The 23,204-nt window shown below is 34.1% G+C and overlaps 2 protein-coding genes and 1 long non-coding RNA gene across 6 annotated transcripts in view; 2 read left to right on the top strand and 1 right to left on the bottom strand.

Annotated features, from left to right (window-relative positions):
• LOC149091561 (uncharacterized) overlaps positions 1–6,584 on the bottom strand; it is a 168,876-nt gene extending 162,292 nt beyond the window's left edge. The window contains exon 1 of the long non-coding RNA XR_016196865.1: positions 6,422–6,584. This is a non-coding gene — a long non-coding RNA (uncharacterized LOC149091561). The remainder of the gene's footprint in view (positions 1–6,421) is intronic.
• Nca (neurocalcin homolog) lies at positions 1,362–22,660 on the top strand. Of its 3 annotated transcripts, none has more exons than XM_089260516.1 (5): positions 1,362–1,502; positions 17,564–17,663; positions 18,379–18,497; positions 19,787–19,975; positions 22,371–22,660. In XM_089260516.1, exons 2-5 carry the CDS (start codon positions 17,594–17,596, stop codon positions 22,563–22,565), a joined length of 573 nt encoding a protein of 190 aa, XP_089116642.1. In that variant the 5' UTR covers positions 1,362–1,502; positions 17,564–17,593; the 3' UTR covers positions 22,566–22,660. The 3 variants fall into 3 exon arrangements, with proteins under 3 accessions (XP_089116642.1, XP_089116641.1, XP_089116643.1); XM_089260515.1 differs by lacking the exon at positions 1,362–1,502 and adding an exon at positions 10,511–10,617; XM_089260517.1 differs by lacking the exon at positions 1,362–1,502 and adding an exon at positions 13,065–13,193.
• On the top strand, positions 10,513–16,266 carry LOC108657889 (neuronal calcium sensor 2). Of its 2 annotated transcripts, none has more exons than XM_089260518.1 (5): positions 10,513–10,617; positions 11,759–11,887; positions 11,960–12,103; positions 13,065–13,193; positions 15,983–16,266. In XM_089260518.1, exons 2-5 carry the CDS (start codon positions 11,777–11,779, stop codon positions 16,157–16,159), a joined length of 561 nt encoding a protein of 186 aa, XP_089116644.1. In that variant the 5' UTR covers positions 10,513–10,617; positions 11,759–11,776; the 3' UTR covers positions 16,160–16,266. The 2 variants fall into 2 exon arrangements, with proteins under 2 accessions (XP_089116644.1, XP_089116645.1); XM_089260519.1 differs by lacking the exon at positions 10,513–10,617 and adding an exon at positions 11,387–11,688.
• Positions 22,661–23,204: the final 544 nt, after the last annotated feature.

Here is a 23,204-nt window from a genome sequence, read left to right as displayed (position 1 = left end):
CTCTTCACACAGAAGGGAAGACAGGGGGTCTTGCTGCGATGAAATTTCAATTTTCGTGAGCTGCTGCTTGTGCTCACATGCATACATACATATACATATTTGAGAGAGCAAAGAGCAGACAGAGTGAGAGAGCAAGGGAAACGTTGAGCATAGAGGGATCTTTTGTTCAACCATCGACCATCTCGGTCGAGCGATCCTAAAAGTGAAGTCTCGACGAATACGAAGTTGATTGGGACCTACGAGACAGAGTTTTTGGTGTTGACAAACTTTGTATTACATGTCTAGTCTGTGTGTTCTCTGGTCAGTGATTCTACTGAACTTGCTTCAATCAACAAAGTACAGCAAACAAATCTTTTTGAAAACCCTTAAAAATGTTGTAAAGCTTGCCTCAAAGTTCTATCTGCAGGGTGGGCTATAATTATGACAAGCACTGTAGTTATTGGTAATGAAGCTAATGGTAAGGTGTCAGCTGATGCTGTAGGAAATGATGTCTGTAGATATATGAACATATTGCGCGGGACTTTAACCAACGATTGACGAAATTATTGAAATGATATTATAGAGGCATACAGGCAAAAAAATGCTCATATGTTCATGTAGCTAGAGACTGAAAATGTATGCGTGCATGCTCGTCGCCAAAAATTTCTTTATGTGGGCATGCTCGTCGGCAAAGCATATTCTTTATGCGCCCTATCGTGACAAACGGTCTCAAAATTTCACTAAAAAGGAAAGAGCTGGGGTCGTCGCGAAAAATTTTCAATTTTTGTGCGCTGCTGCTATTTGAGAAACCATAGAGACAGAGTATAAAGAGATGGAGAAAGTGAGTAAGGAAAAAGAGCGCATAACCGTACTTCATGGAATACTTTGGGAATGTGCTCATTTCGTGTCAGTGCTCGCAGCGCACTGATTTTCTCGTGTGTATTTTCATTGCTTGAGCTTCGAAAGACCGAGCTGAGTAAATACGAAGTTGGGCTCTTCAGCGCATTTTTTCATCGTTGAAAAAAAATTATATGTCTAGTCTATGTCTTCTCTGGCTATTTATTTTCTTCTCTGATATGATGTTAAAGTTAGATAATTTTCTACTGACTTTTGTTTGCACGAAAATATTTTTTTTTTCTTTGAAAAGTGATAAAATGATTTATAAACATTATTAACAATTTTGAATTTTATTCGTGGGTCTTAAACAATTTTAAAAGAATGTTCAAAGACCCAAACTATTTTTAAGCATATTGTGATTCCCGATGGAAACATCGATAATATCGATTATATTCCCAATCGATAGTATTGATAGCCTCGAAATCCATCAAGTGCGGCCATCATCTCTACGATCTATGTGCTCTCTGTTAGTGTTATCGATATGTACTTAACATCTCTAACAACCACCCTAAAATTATTGTATTGATTGTGTTTTGCTCGAGCATTTGTTTTGCCATCAAATATATTATCAAACTGTTTACATTAAGTGTGTATGTCAAGTTCAGTTATACTGTTGAGTGATACAGGTAGGAGGAGTGTTACCTTATACGAGAGTTAAGTCTTACGGTATGGTTCTTGCAAACAGATATGCAAAAGTTGATATTGTTTATTGCTTATAAAATATGTACATACATATCTATATATACATATGTACATATGTACATACATACATATGTATAAATATGAATATACATTTTGGGAATAAATATACATATGTACATATATTAATATATGTATATGCTTAAATGATATACGAGTAAATATAACAGTAATCAGCATAAAATTTTTGTTTAGCTAATACCTTGAAATGTAGAAAGAGAAGGTTTATCCACCTTTCTGACAAGCTCGTTTTCTATTGTGTATGTCCCACATTTCGACACTAATATGATAGACGTCTACTTTCATTGCGAAAATTCAAATTTAAAAAAAAAAATGGTAGTGTTTCCAAGACTTCATTAAAACGATTGAATTCGCGTAAGACTTGTGAAAAAAGATGCCGCGAGGCGCATTTGATTTTGATGTCCCATTACCTTTTTCCCGTCTTCTTTCAACTAATGCTTGCATTTTGCAAAGAATTAATGGACAGCTGATATTTGCTGTTTTTTTTTTTTTTAATAGATTTTTATGTTTTTGTTGCTATCTTTATTATTTATTGTTATTTATTTTCGTTAAGAATACATGAAACATAAGTATTGTAAGCAAAAAAAAATTCCGAGAAATAGTGTCTTTCCTAATACAATATGATGTTAAAGCTAAATTTGTACGACTTTTTTTGTTTTGCAAACATTTAGTGGACATACTGTATATGTATGTACATACATACATATGTATGTACACGCTCCTTGGAATCGCGTTGGTGTACATATGTACATATGTATATACATACATAATTCCTGTAAAAAAGGATAATGCTCTAATATAATGAAAGCGTTTGACAAGCATCGTTAAATAACAGTGACACTCACCTTAAAGTAGATGCTCCTGCAAGTTAGGCTGCAAGCATAGTAGACGCTGAGACAAAGACAAAGCTGAAGACGAATTTCTTGCGTTGCAAGTAAGCTAATAGGTTGCATAGTGCAAGAGAAATTAGTTGCGCTTTTGATATGTTAGTCCCAATGGATTTATCATCAGATGATGACCGCTGATTAAGCAAAGTTTGTTTTTCAAATTAAAACACAAAAAAGTATACATATAAGACAAGTAAAAAAGCTCTAGTCGGGGCTGATTCACTACGGAATCTCCTTCGAAGAATTTATACATATTTTCACAATAATTCTCGTTTTTCTGCTTACACAAGAAGCACACACAGAAAGACATAGGGATGCAATTATAAGCACGCATTGGCTGCATTGTGAACTTACAATGGAAATTTAATTGCGTGAATATGCCACAAGACTCTAGTACTTGAAATACGCCTTTTATAAATTTATAGGTAAGAGAAGGGATATAGGGCAGAAGGGGACATTTGAACGAAAATCGAAATTTTATAAAATAAATTTGAAGACTAGCTCCAAAGGTGTAGGAGATATAATCACCAAACCAAACAACATATAGACCGGACACGTACTGTAAAGCGTTTTGCACACTTATTTTCGAGCATTGGTTCCCAGACCGTTCGTATTTGCTCGGCTCTTCACTTTTTATACCTTGAACCCATTGAAAATTGGAAATCAGGGTATAATGGTTTTGTTAAAATGTATGTAACAGGCAGAAGGATGCGTGGCAGACCCCACCAAGTATATACATATATTCTTGATCAGGGCGACGAGCTGAGTCGATTTGACCCTGTCCGTCTGTCTGTCTGTCCGTCCGTCCGTCTGTCCGTATATTTGAACGCGTCGATTTCAAAAGATATAAGAGCTAGAGGCTTAAGATTTTTTTTAATGTCCGTACATAGCGCGCGCATATCGGGTTCATCACTAAAAATCGATAACTCATCCCGTTATTTTGTTATCGATAAAAACATTATCGAAAATCAGCTAAAAAATGATATCTCCCACATCTTTAAAGCTAGAGTCTCCAAATTTCAAATATATATTAAGACGTATTTTATACAATTTCGGTTTTTGTTCAAATTTTCTGAAAGTTCAATTACGATCGTACGTCTAGAAATTAAATTATTCAACATATACATAAGTTCTCATTATATTGCCAACACTGCAGCGCAACCCAAGCGCAATCGCCTGTATATGCGTGTGTGTGTGTTTGTTTAAATGCGTGTGTGTGTCCGAATTATTATTGAAATATCAGTTGCTTGGAGGGTTCAGGGGATCTCGTAGTAGAGCAGTCTCGACTAGTGCTTTCTTACTTGTTTGATTTATTTTTATACCGCTCCGAATCCCGATTTAAGGGATTGGAAGCAATATGCCTGCCGCCCACCAAATACTGAGCTCCAAGATCAGCGCCTAAAACCAAATATGAGCTATGGCAGTGGCTGTTGCATGGTTGGGCCTGTCGGGTTTGGGAGTTGGATACTTAGTTTTCATTGATGGTAATATGAACAATAACATGTACCTATCCTTTTTGAAGAAGAATTTGCTCCAAAATGCAGGAAAACTATGTCTAGAAGGGCGATCCCGATTGCACCAGGCAAATGATCAAAACAATATACCAAATATGAGCTATGGCAGTGGCTGTTGCATGGTTGGGCCTGTCGGGTTTGGCAGTTGGATACTTAGTTTTCATTGATGGTAATATGAACAATAACATGTACCTATCCTTTTTGAAGAAGAATTTGCTCCAAAATGCAGAAAAACTATGTCTACAAGGGCGATCCCGATTGCATCAGGCAAATGATCAAAACAATAAACCGGGTATTGACTAGTCCTGGCTGATCTGGTCCAGTCCAGTCCAAATGTGGTAAATCCGCTGGCCCAGTGGTCCTACCTGAACGTTTTAGAAAATTTGTGGGCAAAATTGGGCGTGGCCATTCTGAAATGGTCAATATTCAATAAAAATTACCTCAAAACGGCCGTGTTGGAGGATTGGCCAAAAATCTCCAGCGGAATCACCCGAAAATGAGTAAACTCGATGGAATCACGATTCAAAGAGGTGATTAAACAAAAATGAGTTAACAAATTATCCTAATTTAAGAATTTTTGGACAATAAAGTCATTGAAAGTGAAGTGCACGAAATAAGCTGTAACATGGAAAAAGGCTGTTTTTTAGTTTTCTTTAGTTTTAAATCTTATTAATTATAATAGAAAAATAATTGAAAGCGTTAATACATAATGAATAACCAATAAATAAGACCTCATTTCAATTTTTTGGATATCTTTACTGGTTTAGCGGGAATACGGGTTCAAAGTTTTACTATGCTGCTGCACGAAATAAGGTGTGAGCCACTGATCGTTTGCTTGAGTTAAATGAAGCAAATTGTCTTTTGCGTATATATACAAATATGGGTAATCAAACGCGACTGCTGCGTTTTTTTTATTTTTATACCTTGAACCCATTAAAAATGGGAAATCAGGGTATATGCAATTCTCACAATATTACTAACACTGCAACGCAGCCTGAGCGCAGTCTCCTGTGTAAGCGCGTGAGAAATTTTAAATTTTATGCGTGTGTGTGTGCATGTGTTTGTTTCAAATATTTGTTTGCTCAGAGTATAAAAATTAAGTAATAGTTGATATGGTATAACTTTTAAAAACATAAATTATGGAAAGAGTGTTTGTAAGATGCCTTATAAGTTATATGTAAAACTAAATCGTAAATAGATTTACTAACATTTATGCCAAAAATCCTATTATAGTTTTCAAATATTCATTTTTATACCCTGAACCCGTTGAAAATGGGAAATCAGGGTATACTGGTTTTGTTAAAATGTATGTAACAGGCAGAAGGAGGCGTGGCAGACCCCACAAAGTATATATATTCTTGATCAGGGCGACGAGCTGAGTCGATTTAGCCCTGTCCGTCTGTCTGTCCGTCCGTCCGTCCGTCTGTCTGTCCGTATGTTTGAACGCGTCGATTTCAGAAGATATAAGAGCTAGAGACTTCAACTTTTTTTAAAATGTCCGTATATATCACGCGCATATCGAGTTTATCACTAAAAAACGATAACTCATTCCGAATCCTTTTTATCGATAAAGAACTTTATCAAAGATCACTTAAAAAATTATATCTCCTACATCTTTCAAGCTAGAGTCTCCAAATTTAAACTGTATATTAAGATGAATTTTATACAATTTCGGTTTTTGTTAAAATTTACCCTCCACCCCTAAATTCGACCCCTCACCCTCATCTTTGTAAAAGTCGTATATCAAATACTAGAGACTTGTGCTTCGGTATACACATACATTTAAACATCATGATTACGTTCTGAAAGTTTCATTACGATCGTACGTCTAGAAATTAAATTATTCAACAAACAAGTTCTCATAATATTGCCACACTACAGCGCAACCGCCTGTATATAAGTGTGTGTGTGGGTATGCGTGTGTTTATTTGTATGTGTATGTGTGTGCGTGTATTTGTTTGTATGCGTGTGTGTGTGTGCGTGTGTGTGTGCTAACTATTATTGAAATATCAGTTGCTTGTGGGGTTCAGGGGATCTCGTAGTCGAGCAGTCTCGACTAGAGCCTTCTTACTTGTTTTATTCTTGAAATTATATTATTGTATTAAACTTATATAAATGTTCAATACTTAAAAAATGTTGAATACCTCAGTTTTTGTTTTCGCTTACAGTTTATAATATACGAATCCAGTTAAAAATTTCATTTATTTAAGTTAAAGACAAAAACAAACAAAAAATTATACATTAGTCGGGCTATTATAAGCAGATGTAGGTTTTTTATACGCTGAACCCCTTTTCAAGGGGATATCATTATACCCTGAGCCCATTGAAAATGGGAAATCAGGGTATAATGGTTTTGTTAAAAGTATGTAACAGGCAGAAGGAGGCGTGAACGCGTCGATCTCAGAAGATATAAGAGCTAAAGACTTGAATTTTTTTTTCCTAGGTCCGTGTATATCACGCGCATATCAAGTTTATCACTAAAAATCGATAACTACTCCCAATATTTTATTATCGACTAAAAACCTTATCGAAAGCTATTTATTTAATTATAGCGCCTACATCTGCAGAGCTAGAACTTCAAAATTTTATATGTAGATTCATGTCTATATTATATATAATCGGTTTTTGTTAAAATTTACCCCCCACCCCTAAATTCGACCCCTCACTCTCACCTTTGTAAAAGGCGTATTTCAAGTAGTAGAGACTTGTGTTTTGGAATGTACATTCATTTGAACATTATGAGTGTGTTCTGAAAGTTTCATTAAGATTGGACGTCTATTCAACAAATAAATTCGTTTAATATTGAACACACTGCAGCGCAGCCCAGGCGCAGTCGCTGCTTACTGCGCAGTTAGCAGAGCCCTTTCTAATACATGCATGTGTATGTATGTGTGCCTAAAAAAGGTGCTGAGTGATTGGAATATCAGACTGGAGGGTTCAGGGTATCTCCTAGTCGAGCAGTCTCGACTAGAGTCTTCTTACTTGTTTTATAATGGCTTTGTTGAAGGTATGTAACAGATAGAAAGAGGCGTGGGATTAGGGCGATGAGCTGTCTGTCTGTCTGTCCATATAAATACACGCGTCGATCTCAGGTATCAGAGCTGGAAACTTAAAAAGTTTCCCTGGGTCCGTGTATATCACGCGCTTATTGAGTTTTTTCCAAAAATCAAAAACTACTACCGATATTGTGTTATTAAAACCCGTACCGAAACTAGTTTTTTAATTATATCTCCTACACCTTTAGAGGTAGAGTCTAGAGTTTAGATGTAGACTCTTATGAGCAATTCTCTAGTGGCGAATGTGACATTGGTACGTATTTGAGTTAAAAAATAAAAAAATTAATTTTTTTTATTTTGACGAATAGTGAATCTTATAGCTCTTGATTAGCTCTATAATTGGTGCTAAATCTGATTTTAAGCAAATTTTAGTTTTCAAAATAATCACTAAAAACCAAGAGGTTCGCAGGCCACAAAAAACGCAAGTTGCTTTTTAAATGAAGAGTTCAGCCTGAGATTTTAACGAAACTTTAAGTGACAATTTGTTACGAATAATTTTAGATTATTAGAAATTGGCACGTCTTTACAATGTTTTTTTTTTTTTTTTTTTATTAAAAAATATTCAGAAGTTTTATTTTTTGTTTTTAGTTTTAATCAGGGTCGAATGTGACGTGTCAAATGAGACATTTTTTCCACCATACGTTTTTTTTTTATACCCTGAATCCATTGAAAATGGAAAATCAGGGTATAATGGTTTTGTTAAAAGTATGTAACAGGCAGAAGGAGGCGTGGCAGACCCCACAAAGTATATATGTATATTCTTGATCAGGGCGACGAGCTGATTCGATTTAGCCCTGTCCGTCTGTCTGTCCGTATGTTTGAACGCGTCGATTTCAGAAGATACAAGAGCTAGAGACTTCAACATTTTTTTAAAATGTCCGTATATATCACGCGCATATCGAGTTTATAACTATAAAACAATAAATCATTCCGATACTTTTTTATCGATAAAAACCCTTATCGAAGATCTCTAAAAAATTTAAAATGTATATTAAGATTCATTTTATACAATTTCCCCTCACCCTCATTTTTGTAAAAGTCGTTTATCAAATACTAGAGACTTGTGCTTCGGCATACACATACATTTTAACATTATGATTACGTTCTGAAAGTTTTATTACGATCGTACGTCTAGAAATTAAATTATTCAACAAATAAGTTCTCCTAATATTGCCAACACTGCAGGGCAACCCAAGCGCAATCGCCTGTATATGTGAGTGTGTGTGTGTGCGTGTGTTTGTTTGTATGAGAGTGTGCGTGCGTGTGTTTGTTTGCATGCGTGTGTCTGTGCGTGCATTTGTTTGTATGAGTGCGTCCGGGTGTGCTAATTATTATTGAAATATCAGTTGCTTGTAGGGTTCAGGGGATCTCGTAGTCGAGCAGTCTCGACTAGAGCTTTCTTAATTGTTTTTTTTTTGATTTTTTAGTAGTTGTACATGAATAAAAGCATTATAAATAAGTAAAACAAAACAGTTAATCTAAATTAAAAACTAACTTTAACGCGTGAAACTGTGATATATGCGGGATGTTCGTAACATCGTTCCATTTTTATCCAATTTATAATGTAGATAGCCTTTCGATTTGAACTAACGGCAAAAAATATATTTTAATGCCATTAACATTATTTTTTTCTCATTTATAAAATGAAAATGCATTGGATAAATTAGGCTCTGAGATTTAGTTACTTGTCATACTTTTTTTTTTAATGACAGCTCCAACTCCATCAACGGCACCCTTTCCGTGAGAAGTGGCAAACAAATTCCATTAAACATACAAACATCATATTTCTTTTATGATGTTTTTATAAAATTCCCATACATTTGATTATTTTACGTAAAGGACTCAAAACAAAAATATGTCAAATTTATTATGCGTAACTTTGTCAGTTATCACCGCAAGTAAAAATTGTTACCTGGCGGTAGCTAAAATGAGCACTCTGAATCTCATTTTATGGTGCTAGCCTGTAATTTTCGGCAAAATCGATTTTTTATAACAAGTTCAGAGGCCTTCAGGTTTTTTGTACTCTTCTACAAACATAAAATATATTCGAAATTTCATTATTTCCAACCTAGATTTAAAATTCACGTCGGGCTATTTACGGTGTCGAAAGCTACGCACTTTAAATAAAACACTGTGATCAAATAGCTTAATATTTTCGTGTAAAATTAAAAAAAAAAAAAAAAAAAATTGGCAATGCAAAACTATGTTTGCTACTAAATTTTGATGCTAGCTGCGCAAATACATTTTACTTACTGATTACAAAACCTATTCTTCGAGGTCGCAGGTGACATCGAAATATTCGGTGAAACAGACGAAAAAATGTACCCTTTAGTTAATTGAATCGTACCTTTTATATATTTCTTTTACTCTTTAAGCATAAACGAAGATTTGAAATAGCATATTTCATTGCATAGCACAACTTTCGCACTTGTTCGGCTTTGTGTGTCAATATTTCGAGATGTGCTATATGTAAAGTTAGTTTATATTAGTTAAATTTAATCGATTAGTTGTAAAACAAGTAAGAACGTTGCAGGCGGGCGTTACCGACTGCGGAATACTCATTCACACCCCATAAGCAATTTAGTAGTTAACTTTAGCTCTAATACTATAGAAAATTCAGTTTTTCTCGATTTGCCATGCCCCTACTTGGCATAGAAAGAAAGAAGCTAACCGTAACCTACCTGCAAAATTTGGATGCCTACGCTCAAAAAATGATAAAATTACAGGGTATTTTTTGATATGCCACGCCCCTAATGAGGCGTAACAATATTATTTGGGAAATCGATAGAGGAAGTTACTAGTAACTTAACTATCCAAATGTGAAGCTTTTAGCTCTTAAGCTGTAGGAGATATCAACTTTTGGAGATAAATCCATCATAGTTCGTTGGACTTGGGAGGTCAACCTGCGTATATATACCAAATTTCTCTAGCATCAATAGTGCCTATAATATAGCAGAATGTATGTAACAGGCAGAAGGAGGCGTGGCAGACCCCACAAAGCATATATATTCTTGATCAGGGCGACGAGCTGATTCGATTTGGCCCTGGCCGTCCGTCTGTCCGTCCGTCCGTATGTATGAACGCGTCGATCTCAGAAGATAAAAGAGACTTCAAATTTTTATTTAAATGTCCGTATATATCGCGCGGATATATACATATTTGTAAAAGGCGTATTTCAAATACTAGACGTGTGTGCTTCGGAATATATACATTTAAACATTTTGATTACGTTCTGAAAGTTTAATTGAGATTGTACTTCTAGAAATTAAATTATTAGATAAATAAATTCTCAAAATATTGCCAACACTGCAGTGCAGCCCAATCGCAGTGCGTGTGTGTGTGCGAATTTATTTTGAAATATCAGTTGCTTGAAGGGTTCAGGAGATCTCGTAGTCGAGCAGTGTCGACTACAGCTTTCTTACTTGTTTTTATTTTATTAACTTTTTTTTAAATACTTTTTAGTAAGAAATGTCGCTAGATGGAACGCTGGAACGCGTTTGAAACATTCGCTGATATATTCTGTTTTCCAAATTACAAAAATTATGTACAAGCCGGAACAGACCTGTAAGTAAATTTTCTGATATAATATCAATTTTAGTATATTATTATGGTAGTAGCTGCATAAAATGAAAATTGTTAATTCACAAATGCGCAGCTTAACAGCTAAATGTTGATTTATAAGTGTATACCACTGAAATTTATGACTCTTTCAAGCAGTGAGAACCATGATATTATTAAAATAATTTCATATATTAACACAATATTGCAAACTTAGGGTAATACATAGTACATTTATTTCAAGATTGCCTATCGACTACTGGTTAGTCTTCGGCTTTCTTTATTGCTATACTGTATTTGGGAATTATACAGTGCAGCTTTTGAGTGTCCCAATGAAATACAACTTCTGACAACAACTGAATAGTTTAAGTATTTTTATCATATCGAAATGACAATGATTGGTTTTTAATTTATTTCTTTTTTTTAATCAGGTACACTTAAAAACCTTATTTTCTTGACGAATTCCTAATAAGTAAAAGATGTAAAATATATTGCATTTAGTAATATTATCTGGGGATAGAATATAATTCTCCTGATATCATTATGATTATATAAAAGCTCTTCTTAAATACATTACACCATGATTTTTTCGATATCGATGATTTTAGAAGCCTTATCCGTTGGGCTTCGTTTTGAAATACATATCAATATTATAAGGATTTTACGAAAATAACCGTTTTGCTTTACACCAAACTTAATTTATATTTTGAACCATATACATATATGAAAGTGGAAATATTATTTTTCATTTAAAAGTTGATGATGGCAACCCTACTGACATGAAAAACAAGTTATTGCTGTGTACAGAAAAAAATTGGTAACTCAATAATCAGCCTGTATACAGATAATTCTCGCGCATGCGCATAAGTCAATCTTTTTTAGTCCTTTGGTTAGCGTTAACCATTTACTGGGAAATAGTTTGACAAAAAGTTTTCTAAATCACTCAGAATAAAAACGCAATGTAAATAACATTAAAATACAATACATATCGTAAGCATAATGCAATATTATTAACAAATATTAATATTGATTTAACGTCTAATAACTTATAATACCTTTGAGCAAAACGCGTTATAGGTAACAAGTTGAATCACAAATCTTTAAATATTGATAAATTAAAAATACATTTATATCAAATTGTTAAAAGTGAAAATCTACATATTCAATGGGGTGTTTAAGTAGTAAAGATCGTCTGACAAAAGAGGATATGGAGTTTTTGAAAACTCACACTCGTTACGATGAAGCCACTATAAAAGAATGGTACAAAGGATTTAAGGTAAGTTGTAAGATGTTCTCAAATTCAAAATGATTTGTGTAATATGAATTGGCACCGTTATATTTCGTGTAGCAAGACTGTCCCAATGGTCGTTTGACTCCAGCTAAATTCGTTGACATGTATAAAATGTTTTTTCCGTCTGGAAATGCAGAAGAATTTTGTGACCATGTTTTTCGTACATTCGATATGGATAAAAATGGTTATATTGACTTTAAGGTAATAAAAATCGAAATATTTTACCAAAACCATATACATATATCCATTTTTTATTGCAATTACTTTCATTATCATAAAATTTACTTTTATATTATATTTGACATATTTAGTTAAGAGATTTTAAATAAAATATTTATTTATTTATTTATTTATTTATATATATATATATATATATATATATATATATATATATATATATATTTATTTTCGTTTTAATTAACATTATTTTAAATTTATATACACAACTCAAAATATATGTCGCTTACTGATATGTTTTAAAATGTTATAACCGTTTAGATGTAGATTATTTTTAAATATGATATAATTTTACATATATTCTTATGCCACTTCATTTGTATACCCTGAACCTATTTTCAATGGTAAATCAGGATATAATGTTTTTGTTAAAGAAGAAGGACGCATGGCAGGCCCCACAAAGTAGCCCAGTCCGTCTGTCCATATGTATAAACGCGTCGATCTCAGAAGATACAAGAGCTAAAGACTTGAAATTTGTCCTAGGTCCGTGTAAATTACGTGAACATCACGTTCCATCGATAACTGCTGTCATTATTGTATTATCGATTAAAAACCTTATCGAAAATTAGTTATTAGATTATATCTCCTACCCCTTAAGATCTAGTCTCCAAACTTTAAATGTAGATTCATATTTATTTTGTATTTTTTTCGAATTTTGTTGTTTTAATACACCCCCACCTTTATATTCACCGCCTCATCTTTAAGTTTGTTAGGGGAGTATATCGATTACTAGAGACTTGCATTTTAATAATACAAGGGTGCAGGTGATTTCGTAGTCGAGCAGTCTCGACTAAAGCTTTCTTACTTATTTCTTTTTAAAATATGTACAATTGTACGATTCAAATATGTAATTAAAATATGTACGATTGTGGACAATATTCCTTGATTGTATTTTTTTTTTTTTTTTTTTCAATTTCTTTGGCAGGAATTTTTACTTGCAATAGATGTTACTTCTAGTGGTACACCAGAAGAGAAATTAAAGTGGGCGTTTAGAATGTACGATGTCGATGGGAATGGCGTAATTGACATTCAGGAAATGACAAAAATTGTTCAGGTACAAACCAAATAAAAATAATATTCGTATTTTTTTATTTTTCATCTTCAAACACAAAACATATATTATTAATTGCAAAAAAAGTGTTAATGCAAAATTTTATATTGAAAAATTACTTTTCCTAAGAAGTATATATCAATATAGTAGAAACATAACTGAAAAATAATACACAACCCTGAAAATGTTGGCGTTACTTTAATATTCGGGCTTTTAGCTAAGTCGCAAAATAAAAGACTGCAGCTATGCCAAATAGTCGCAAATGAGTCATTGAACGCGATTTTCCGGAAAATCAACCTGTCACAAATATTTTTGATCACTACAGAAGCACAAAACTTGAATCTTTAGCTAAAATTTACCATGGGCCGTAAAGGTTCAGATTCATCATTGGAACAGCAAAAACTAGTAGTCCGATTGGATTTTTCGAATTCAGAAGACAAAGCCTTTTTGTGTGGGTTTCACCGTGAAAGGAAAGGGCACAAAAACCGCCTCATTTAACCAAACTGGACAACTAAAATGTCTAAGTCCCCATACTTACTTATTCATCAAAGTAAACCAGACTTGGTAAGATGACTTAATTATGCTTGACAAAAACATATACAACTTTTTGGAAGTACTGCGAAAGCCATGGTGTGCCGTAAACTTCATATAGAGCTGAAAATACTATATTTGAAGCTAGCCGTATAACATGGTGAAGATTCTGGCTTGGTCTTTAAAAGGTCATTGCAAACAATCGGCTGAAAAATTGGAATTTCAGATAATGGATACCATACCAAATATTGAAAATGATCTAAATTCTAATCAAGCTCGTGTTTTCACAGTCGTTAAAGTTAATCCCGGATAGTAAAGAAACGCCCATTTTTTATACCCTGAACCCATTGAAAATGGGAAATCAGGGTATAATGTTTTTGTGTAAAAGTATGTAACAGGCAGAAGGAGGCGTGGAAGACCCCACAAAGTATATATATTCTTGATCAGGGCGACAAACTGAGTCGATTTGGCCCTGTCCGTCTGTATGAGAGCTGAAATTTGGCATGCATATTCGTGTATACAATACGCAGTACGAGTTTGATTTATTTTTTCGATAACTCATCCGATAACTTTTTTATCGAGAATAATCGAAAAATTGACTTTGTTTTTTGAGCCTCATCGGAATACTATTAGACGTGGAGACTTCAGATTTACTGTGTGTATACATATGATGAATACAAAAATTTTGTAATCAACATATTTTGGATACCACACCCCCTTCGCCCAAAATTTGTAAAAAACTCATTGCATATACTAGAGATTTGTGCTTTGGAATGTACATACATTAGAACATGATTACGTTCTGAAATTTTCATTAAGATTGTACGTCTAGAAATTAAATTATTCAACAAATAAATTCTCATAACACTGCCCACACTGCAGCGCAGCCCAAGCGCAGTCGCTGCTTACTGCGCAGATAGCAGAGGGCAGATACTTGAACATATTGATATGGTTCTGAAAGTTTCATTAGGGTTGTACGTCTAGAAATTAAATCATTTAACAAATAAATTCTTATAATATTGCCAACACTGCAGCGCATTCAAAGCGCATTCGCTTGTAAATATGCGTGTGCGAATTATTATTTAAATTTCATTTGCTCGAAGGCTTCAGGGTATCTCGTAGTTGAGCAGTTTCGACTAGAGCTTTCTTAGTTGTTTATGTTTACTATCAACTTTTTGTATTTCAATTAAAATTATATCATAATATTCATATGTCATGATTTAGCGTTCTGTTGTGTTAATATTTTTAGAAGATATGGATTAGATATTAAGATATTAATTAACAACGAAGTAAGCAAGAGGATGATCCCATCGAAGTCTAGGTTACAATTGCAATTTGACATTGTCTTCAATGTTAATGAACCTGGAGACAACCCTCTGCTTCTTTTAAAGTACGTTATATACATACAAAAAAAAAAAAAAAAAAAAAAAAACACAATACGTATTCAGCTTTTCTCTTTCAAAAAAGTTATAATTTATAACAAAACATAAAATGTTATATAATAAAAATTGTGTTCATTGTGCTTAAGATATACATGTTATTTATACAGTTAGTAGTGGATCCAATTGTTATTTAATCTTTTTTTTTTTACTACCCCAAAGAGTCATAGAATCCATTATATTACTATAAGTTTGAGCGACTTTTTCAGCTTGGTTTAAAATACTATTATGATTATGAACTGAACCCAATTTAAATTGGAAATCCGTATATACAAATATGTAACAGGCAGAAGTAGGCGTGACAGATCCCACAAAGTATGTATATTGCTCAGGATGACGAGCTGAGTCGATTCCAAGGCTCGTATATTACACGCATTATCTACTCTCGATGTTTTTTTTATTTATCACTGAAAGCCTTTTCAAAAATTAGTTATTTAATTATGTCTCCTACACCTTTGGAACTGGAGTCTCAAATTTTAAATGTGGACTCATATGTACTTTATAGAATTTCGATATTTTTGCAATTTACCCTCACCCATAAATTTGTAAAAGCCGTATTTCAAATACTAAAGACTTTTGCTTTGGCACATGCACCCGTAGTAAGCCCACACTGCAGCCTATGCGTGCATGCGTGTGTGTCTGTGGCGCGAACGATTATTGAAATATCAATTCTTCGAAGGGTTTGGGGGCTTCGTGGTGGAGCAGTTTATTCCATTACAAACTCTAAATACTACATTATACAAACTTTTCACATCGAAATCGTTAAATAAATATTTATATACTTATTATGAAAAAATAACGTTATCTGAACACATTTTTCAGGCAATCTATGACATGCTAGGCGCATGCTCATCAAATCGTCCCGCTGATTCAGCTGAGGAGCGAGCCAAAAATATATTTGCTAAGATGGATGAAAATAACGATGGTCAATTAACCCAAGATGAATTTTTAAAAGGATGTTTGCAAGATGAAGAGTTGTCTAAAATGCTGGCCCCTTAAATATTTATATCCTATAATATGTGTGTATTTGATGAAATCAGTAATAAAATGTATAAATATTTAATTTATAAATCTTATACTAAAATTATATAAAATATTGAATATCACCTAGTTTGTTTTAATACTTACGTAGTGCAAATTGTAAAAAAAGGGGAAGATTTCTCTAGTGTCCTTTTTCTGAATGCTTGCTTTCTTTTAGCAAAGAAGGTATATATTTCTATGAATCCAAATTAGCTAATAAGGTTTCTGGTTTTAGATTCAAAAGTTATTTCACCATGAAGATTTCTCCAATTGGTAGACAAGTATTTTTTTTTATACCCGGAACCCATTTTTAATGGGAAATCAAGGAATAATGGGTTTGTGATAAGTATGTAATAGGCAGAAAGAATCATCTGCGATAATTCATCTGCGATAATTCTTTCTGCCTATTATAAAGTACATCTATTCTTGATCAGGGTGCTTAGCTGTTTCTATATACTTCTGTCTGTCCGATCGACCGTATGGGAATGTCGATATCAGAAAATATAAGAGCTAGAAAGCTGAGATGTTGCCTGCATATTCGTGTTTACCATACGCAGTACAAGTTTATCATATGTTTTTCTCATGCGATAACTTTTTTATCGAGAATAATCGAAAAATATTTTGTTGTTTCTGCCTCATTTAAATACTATTAGCCCTGAGACTTAAGATTTACTATGTATAACCATTTGATGAATACGAAATTCTGAAATTTACCAATTTTTGACCACCACTCTCCCTTTCGCCACCTATTTGTAAAAAACGTATTTCAAGTACTAGAGACTTGTGCTTTGGAATTTACTCACATTACAGACTCTTGATGGATATTGTCTTACTATAAGAGAAATTGCTCAATAAGTATATTCTTAATATATTGCCCACACGGCAGCGCAGTCGCTGCTTACTACGCAGCTTATGTGCACGTGTGCGTGCATGTGTATGTTTGTATACATAAAACATATACAGAATGATTAGTATATCAGGGTATCTCCTAGTCGAGCAGTCTCGACTAGAGCCTTCTTACATGGTAAACTTATAGCAAAATTTAGGATCCATAGTTCTTTAAGATACCTAGCAGAACTTAAGTATTGGCGGTAATAACATTGTACACATACATATTTATTTTGTCTGCCCAAATTTATTTTTCAAGAAGGCTTAGCCTGCTATTACATGAAATCCTTTTATTGAATACTATACATAAAACTTGTTATGTGAATCATTTCAATTATCAATTATCAATGTAAAACATTAATAACAATCGTTGAGTACGTTGCTCTCTGAAACAAGCCCTAATTGAAATGATTCATTAACTATTGCCCATAAATCAGCAACATTATTACGGGCCTAACGACTTATTCGAAAATCCATTATTCTTTCTCTTTCAAGAAACCACTATAATGAAATCAGCGTCAAAAAATGGGAAAGCAAAATAGTAAACTGAAGCCTGAAGTTTTGGAGGATCTGAAACAAAATACAGAGTTCACAGGTAAATTTAGAAATCTATTTACTATTTGTATACCCTGAACCCATTGAAAATGGGAAATCAGGGTATAATGGTTTTGTTGAAATGTATGTAACAGGCAGAAGGAGGCGTGGCAGACTTCATAAAGTATATATATTCTTGATCAGGGCGACGAGCTGAGTCGATTTAGCCCTGTCCGTCAGTCTCCCCGTATGTATCAACGCGTCGATCTCAGAAGATGTAAGATCTAGAGACTTTTTTAAATGTCCGCATACAAAGCCCAAAAAATAAAAAGCTCATCCTGTTATTTTGATTTTGATAAAAAAATAACATCTACATCTTACATCTACATCTTTGAAGCTAGTCTCAAAATGTAAAATATGTATTAAGATGCATTTTATACAGTTTAGATTTTTGTTGAGTTATCGATTTTACTCCCAGCCCTATATCCTTTGGCAAATGCATGCATATCCATGTTATAATCATAATCTTAAAGTTTCCTGAAGATAGTCCATCAACAAGAACAGTTATTGAACAATTAAATTTCCAAGGTAAGCCCACAATGCCGCCAATGAGTGTTTATGCGTGCGTTCATATGCCTGTGTATGTGCGTGACTGTGTGTGCATGTGCGAATTATTAAAATATATCAATTGCTTGATGGGTAAAGGGAATTTCGTAGTCGAGCAGTCTCAACTAAAGCTTTCTTACTTGTTTAAATCGTTTTCTTTTAAATTGCAGATGCTGAAATTCAAGAATGGTATAAGGGTTTTTTAAAGGATTGTCCGAGCGGTCATTTGTCAGTAGAAGAATTTAAAAAAATTTATGGAAATTTTTTTCCATATGGCGACGCAAGTAAGGTATTTAGAACATTTTAAAAATGCCCTTAACTACCCTAACATGATAAAAAAACGTATAAATCTTACCATGTGCGATAATATAATGAAATGTATAATTTCTGGCTTCATTTCGATAGCTGATAAATTTACTAATTTAAATTTATATAAATAATATTAAAAGAGCTTCATTCAGATTAATAAAAAGCAACAAACGTTGAAGTCGGGCGTTACCGACTGCAGAATACTCATTCACATCCCATTAGCAATTTTGAGGCTAAGTTTATTTCTAATACTGTAGAAAATTAAGATTTTTTCTCGTATAGTGAGCGTATACACTTCATTTTATGGTCGGTTCTTAGAACGAGCTAACGGTAACCTGATTGCAAAATTTGGATGCTTACGCTAAAAAAATATGAAAATTACAAGGCAAGAAGCAATAGAGGAGGTTACTTAAGTATCCAAATTTGAAGCTCCTAGCTTTTATAGATTAGAAGATATAAACTTTTGCGGTTTGCCACGCCTCCTGTGGACAGACACCCTGAGGATATATATAATGCTTCAGGTCTCCAGTATCAATACTGCCCAAAATATAGCAGAACTTGAAATATCACTATATCTTCAAGTCCGATTTTCCACTGCCCTAGTGGGCGTCGCCATATAACTGAACCCATTGAAAATGAGAAATCAGGGTATAATGGTTTTGTTAAAATATATGTAAGAGGCAGAAGGAGGCGTGGCAGACCCCACAAAGTATAAATATATTCTTGATTAGGGCGACGAGCTGAGTCGATTTAGCCCTGTCCGACTGTCTGTCCGTCCGCCTGTCCGTATGCTTGAACGCGTCGCTTTCAGAAGATATAAGAGCTAGAGAATTTTTTTTAAATGTCCGTATATATCGCGCGCATATCGAGTTTATCACTAAAAATCGATAACTCATTCCGATATTTTTTAAATCGATATAAAACCGTATCGAAAATCAGTTAAAAAATTATATCTCCTACATTTTTAGAGCTAGTCTCCAAATTTAAACATATATTAAGACGCATATTATACAATTTCGGTTTTTGTTAACTGAAAGTTACATTAAGTTTGTACGTCTAGAAATCAAATTATTCAACAAATAAATTCTCATAATATTGCCCACACTGCAGCGCAACCCAAGCGCCGTCGCTGCATACTGCACAGTTAGCAGATTGGAGGGTTCAGGGTATCTCCTAGTCGAGCAGTCGCGACTAGAGCCTTCTTACTTGTCTATATTTTACCACACAATGCAGATGTACCAAAATATATTTCTAATGAAAAATGTTTAGTTCGCAGAACATGTGTTTCGAACATTCGACGCTAATGGTGATGGAACCATCGATTTTAGAGAGTTCTTATGCGCATTAAGCGTAACATCTCGCGGAAAGCTTGAACAAAAATTGAAATGGGCATTTTCAATGTACGACTTAGATGGAAACGGATACATATCGCGGCAGGAAATGCTTGAAATTGTTACGGTAAATATCATAGCTCTAAGACATGAGATGTGTGCCATAAAGGCGTTAGTTCATTATACTAATTATTATTATTAATTTTTTAATGCTTATTCAGTTGATGTATAATAAACTAGCTGGCCCGGCAAACGTTGCATTGCCCTATCCATTATTTCTAGGTAAAAAACTGTTGAAAGCTATGTTGTTCAGGTTGGGATACAATAATTTATTAATCGGACTTTCAATTAAGCACCTTGTGGTAAACAACATTCTTTGTTTTTTGGTCAGGTGCAAGAACAAATAATGCGGATGGTTTTCCAACACGTGAGCATGCCACGTACAATTGACCATGAGAAAAACACGCATTTTCTAGACTGAGGCCACAAATAGTGAAAGATTGGCCCTGTGATTTATTGATCGTCATGGCGAAGGCAAGACGAATCGGAAATTTAATTCGTTTAAACTCAAAGGGCATATCTGTTGGGATCATCGGAATCCTAGGAATAAGAACTTCATCTTTAAATTTTCCTTTGAGTATCGACGCGTAAATCACATTGCTCATCAGTTTTCTTATCACCAAACGCGTTCCATTGCACAGTTCTAGTGTTTCGCCATAAAGCAGGGAACGCAATGGCTCTGGTGGCGGGACCACTAATGGCAATGTCACTTTACCACTAAGGTAGCACAAACCGGGCGTTTCACCAGCAAACTTCAATGCGCCACAATACTCGCAAACAACGCCCATTGGACCAATGCAAACTAAACGATGCAAGCTGTAGTCAATGGTGCAATCATATCGAAACGCTGCTCGGTTCAAATCAATCCTTAAACCAGTTTCACGGGCTGCCTCTCTTTGAGAAGCACGAATTAAGGCCCTTCTTTGCTGGGTACTAACGCGGCGCCTTTCTCTGGCGATTCCTCGTTCTACCGTCCTAATTGCAATCTAGAAATATAAATATAAGATTTGAGACAAACAAATACCTGAACTTTCGAGATATTTAGCTTCTGTGTGCACGCGTATTATTTTTATCAAATGTGTTTTTTTTTTATGAATAGTCAGGTTCGCCTGAGGCTGTGCCGTAGACTGACTGACTACATTGGTTTATTTACTTCTATACTATTGTCTAATATGAGAGCAGGACCGAAAACTGTCACTGTTATCAAGCCTACTGAGTATCAATGGAAATTTGAATCCTTAGGGAAAAAACCGTGTTTTTCAAGTATTTGTTAAATTTTTTCAGTATTTTTAAGATCTATTATCCTACTCGTAGCGGAGACAAATCCAACAAATCAAAAACCATGAAAATTGGTCCAGCAGATCTCGAGTTATAAGTGTAGGAACACTATTCACAACTCTCTTTTATGTATATAGATCTAACGTTAGTATGGATCGTACTGATCACGAACAAAAAAAAAAAAACTTGTAACGATCAGGGCAAAATTAAAGAAACAATTTATTTATGCTTCCATATTTTATGAATATGAATGGATACGCAAGGTTACCAACCAAAATCATAGGCGTTAGCTGTCAAGTAGCCATCTACATATGTATATTTCAATATATTGTATTAGAGCTTTGTTTTTGTGTTCTTGTTCTTTTTATACTCATTCACGAGAGTAAAATGAGTATATTGGTATTGTGCAATGTCCGTCTATCCGTATTACTGCGGCGGCGCTATTGAAGGTAGAGACTTGATTTATAAAGTATTAAAATTTTCTGGATCTCTCCACTAGCGGCGTGGCATATCGGAAAGTTAATTTTCTGGTATACAGAAGAACTAGAAAGCTGAAATTTTGAATTTAGATCCGCGTCGATCACCATCGGTGGCGTGGCAAACCGAATAAAACTTTTACAGCTGCACGTGAGCTTTTGTTATTATTCTATTAAGATTAAAGAAAAAACGATATGTATTATATATTGGGGAGTATTGATGTTAGAGACCTGATATATGATATATATACTAGGGCTGACCGCCCAGGAGCGAAAAGCTATGGCAGTTACGTCTGTTACGTCTCCTTAGATGCGTGGCATATCGAAAAATACCGTGTAATTTTCACCTTTACCATAAGTTACCGTTAGCTGGTTGTAAGAACTTTCTAAATATGAAGGGTCTACGCCTAGAGGGGGTGTGACAAATCGATTTAAACTGAATTAGAGCTAGAAACACAAAACTTAGCTAATTAATTGCTGATGAGATATGAATGAGAATTCTGCAGTTTGTAACGCCCGACAGCAACGTTCTTATTTGTTTTTCACTGAATTGATGTATACTGCTGTAAATCCTTGAAGATGATAGTGCACTACTGTGTGCATATCTGTAGTCTTTTCAAGAAATTAGAGATATAGGATACAAATTCAACTTTTATTACAGCTTATATTATATATTTTTCATTAAAAAGTTTTCTTCAATTTTTTTAGGCAATATACAAAATGGTTGGATCGGTTATGAAAATGCCTGAAGATGAAAGCACGCCGGAGAAAAGAACAGATAAAATTTTTCGTCAAATGGATAGAAACAAAGACGGAAAACTAAGCTTGGATGAATTTATAGAAGGAGCAAAAAGTGATCCTTCAATAGTTCGGCTTTTGCAGTGTGATCCACAGGCACATTAGCTTAAAAATTAATAAAACACAAGCAATAAACATTTTAACGTGAATTCATAAAATAAATAATGTAATTTAAGCAAATATAAAAAAAAAATCAAAAATTGAGTTTTGTTGTGCTGGCTAAAAGGGCAATATATTAATTTATTTAAAGTCAAATTTTACAAAACTATAGTCAACTTAGGAATAATCTTAATAGGTACAGAATATGATTTCAATAATTTCACTAACCTGATGGGGGTAGTTTATTCTCTAGACCGAATCGCTTTTATAAATACAAGATATCATATGACATACCAAGATATGGCGAATATATCTTTGCCCTTTGGATACGTGGCTTATCGGGTAAATCTGTTTATACCTTAAAAATGTGACTCAGCCGCTAGGTCAGCAGTTTGTGCACTTATAATCTGATTATGAATGCTCTATTTGGTCATATTTTGTGCCATAGATTTATTTGTCGTTTACTCTTCCCCCTTTGATTTATATTCATTAGTCCAATGGCGGCAGGAATGGCAGGTCCAGTGGGTACCTTCTCTTTAAACGTCTGCTAGCAAGTTAACATGAATATCTAGAGATACCATCCGCTGAGACTGCTTACTTCATCTTTTACGTAAGCAATATCGAGGTCTCTATGTAGAGCAGAGT

The sequence above is a fragment of the Drosophila navojoa genome, chromosome 4 (genome assembly GCF_054131105.1).
Source record: "Drosophila navojoa isolate 15081-1374.11 chromosome 4, UAZ_NAV_1.0, whole genome shotgun sequence".
In the NCBI taxonomy this organism is placed as follows: domain Eukaryota; kingdom Metazoa; phylum Arthropoda; class Insecta; order Diptera; family Drosophilidae; genus Drosophila; species Drosophila navojoa.
The sequence above is the reverse complement of the archived record's forward strand: the minus strand, read 5'-3'. Positions and strand labels throughout refer to the sequence as shown.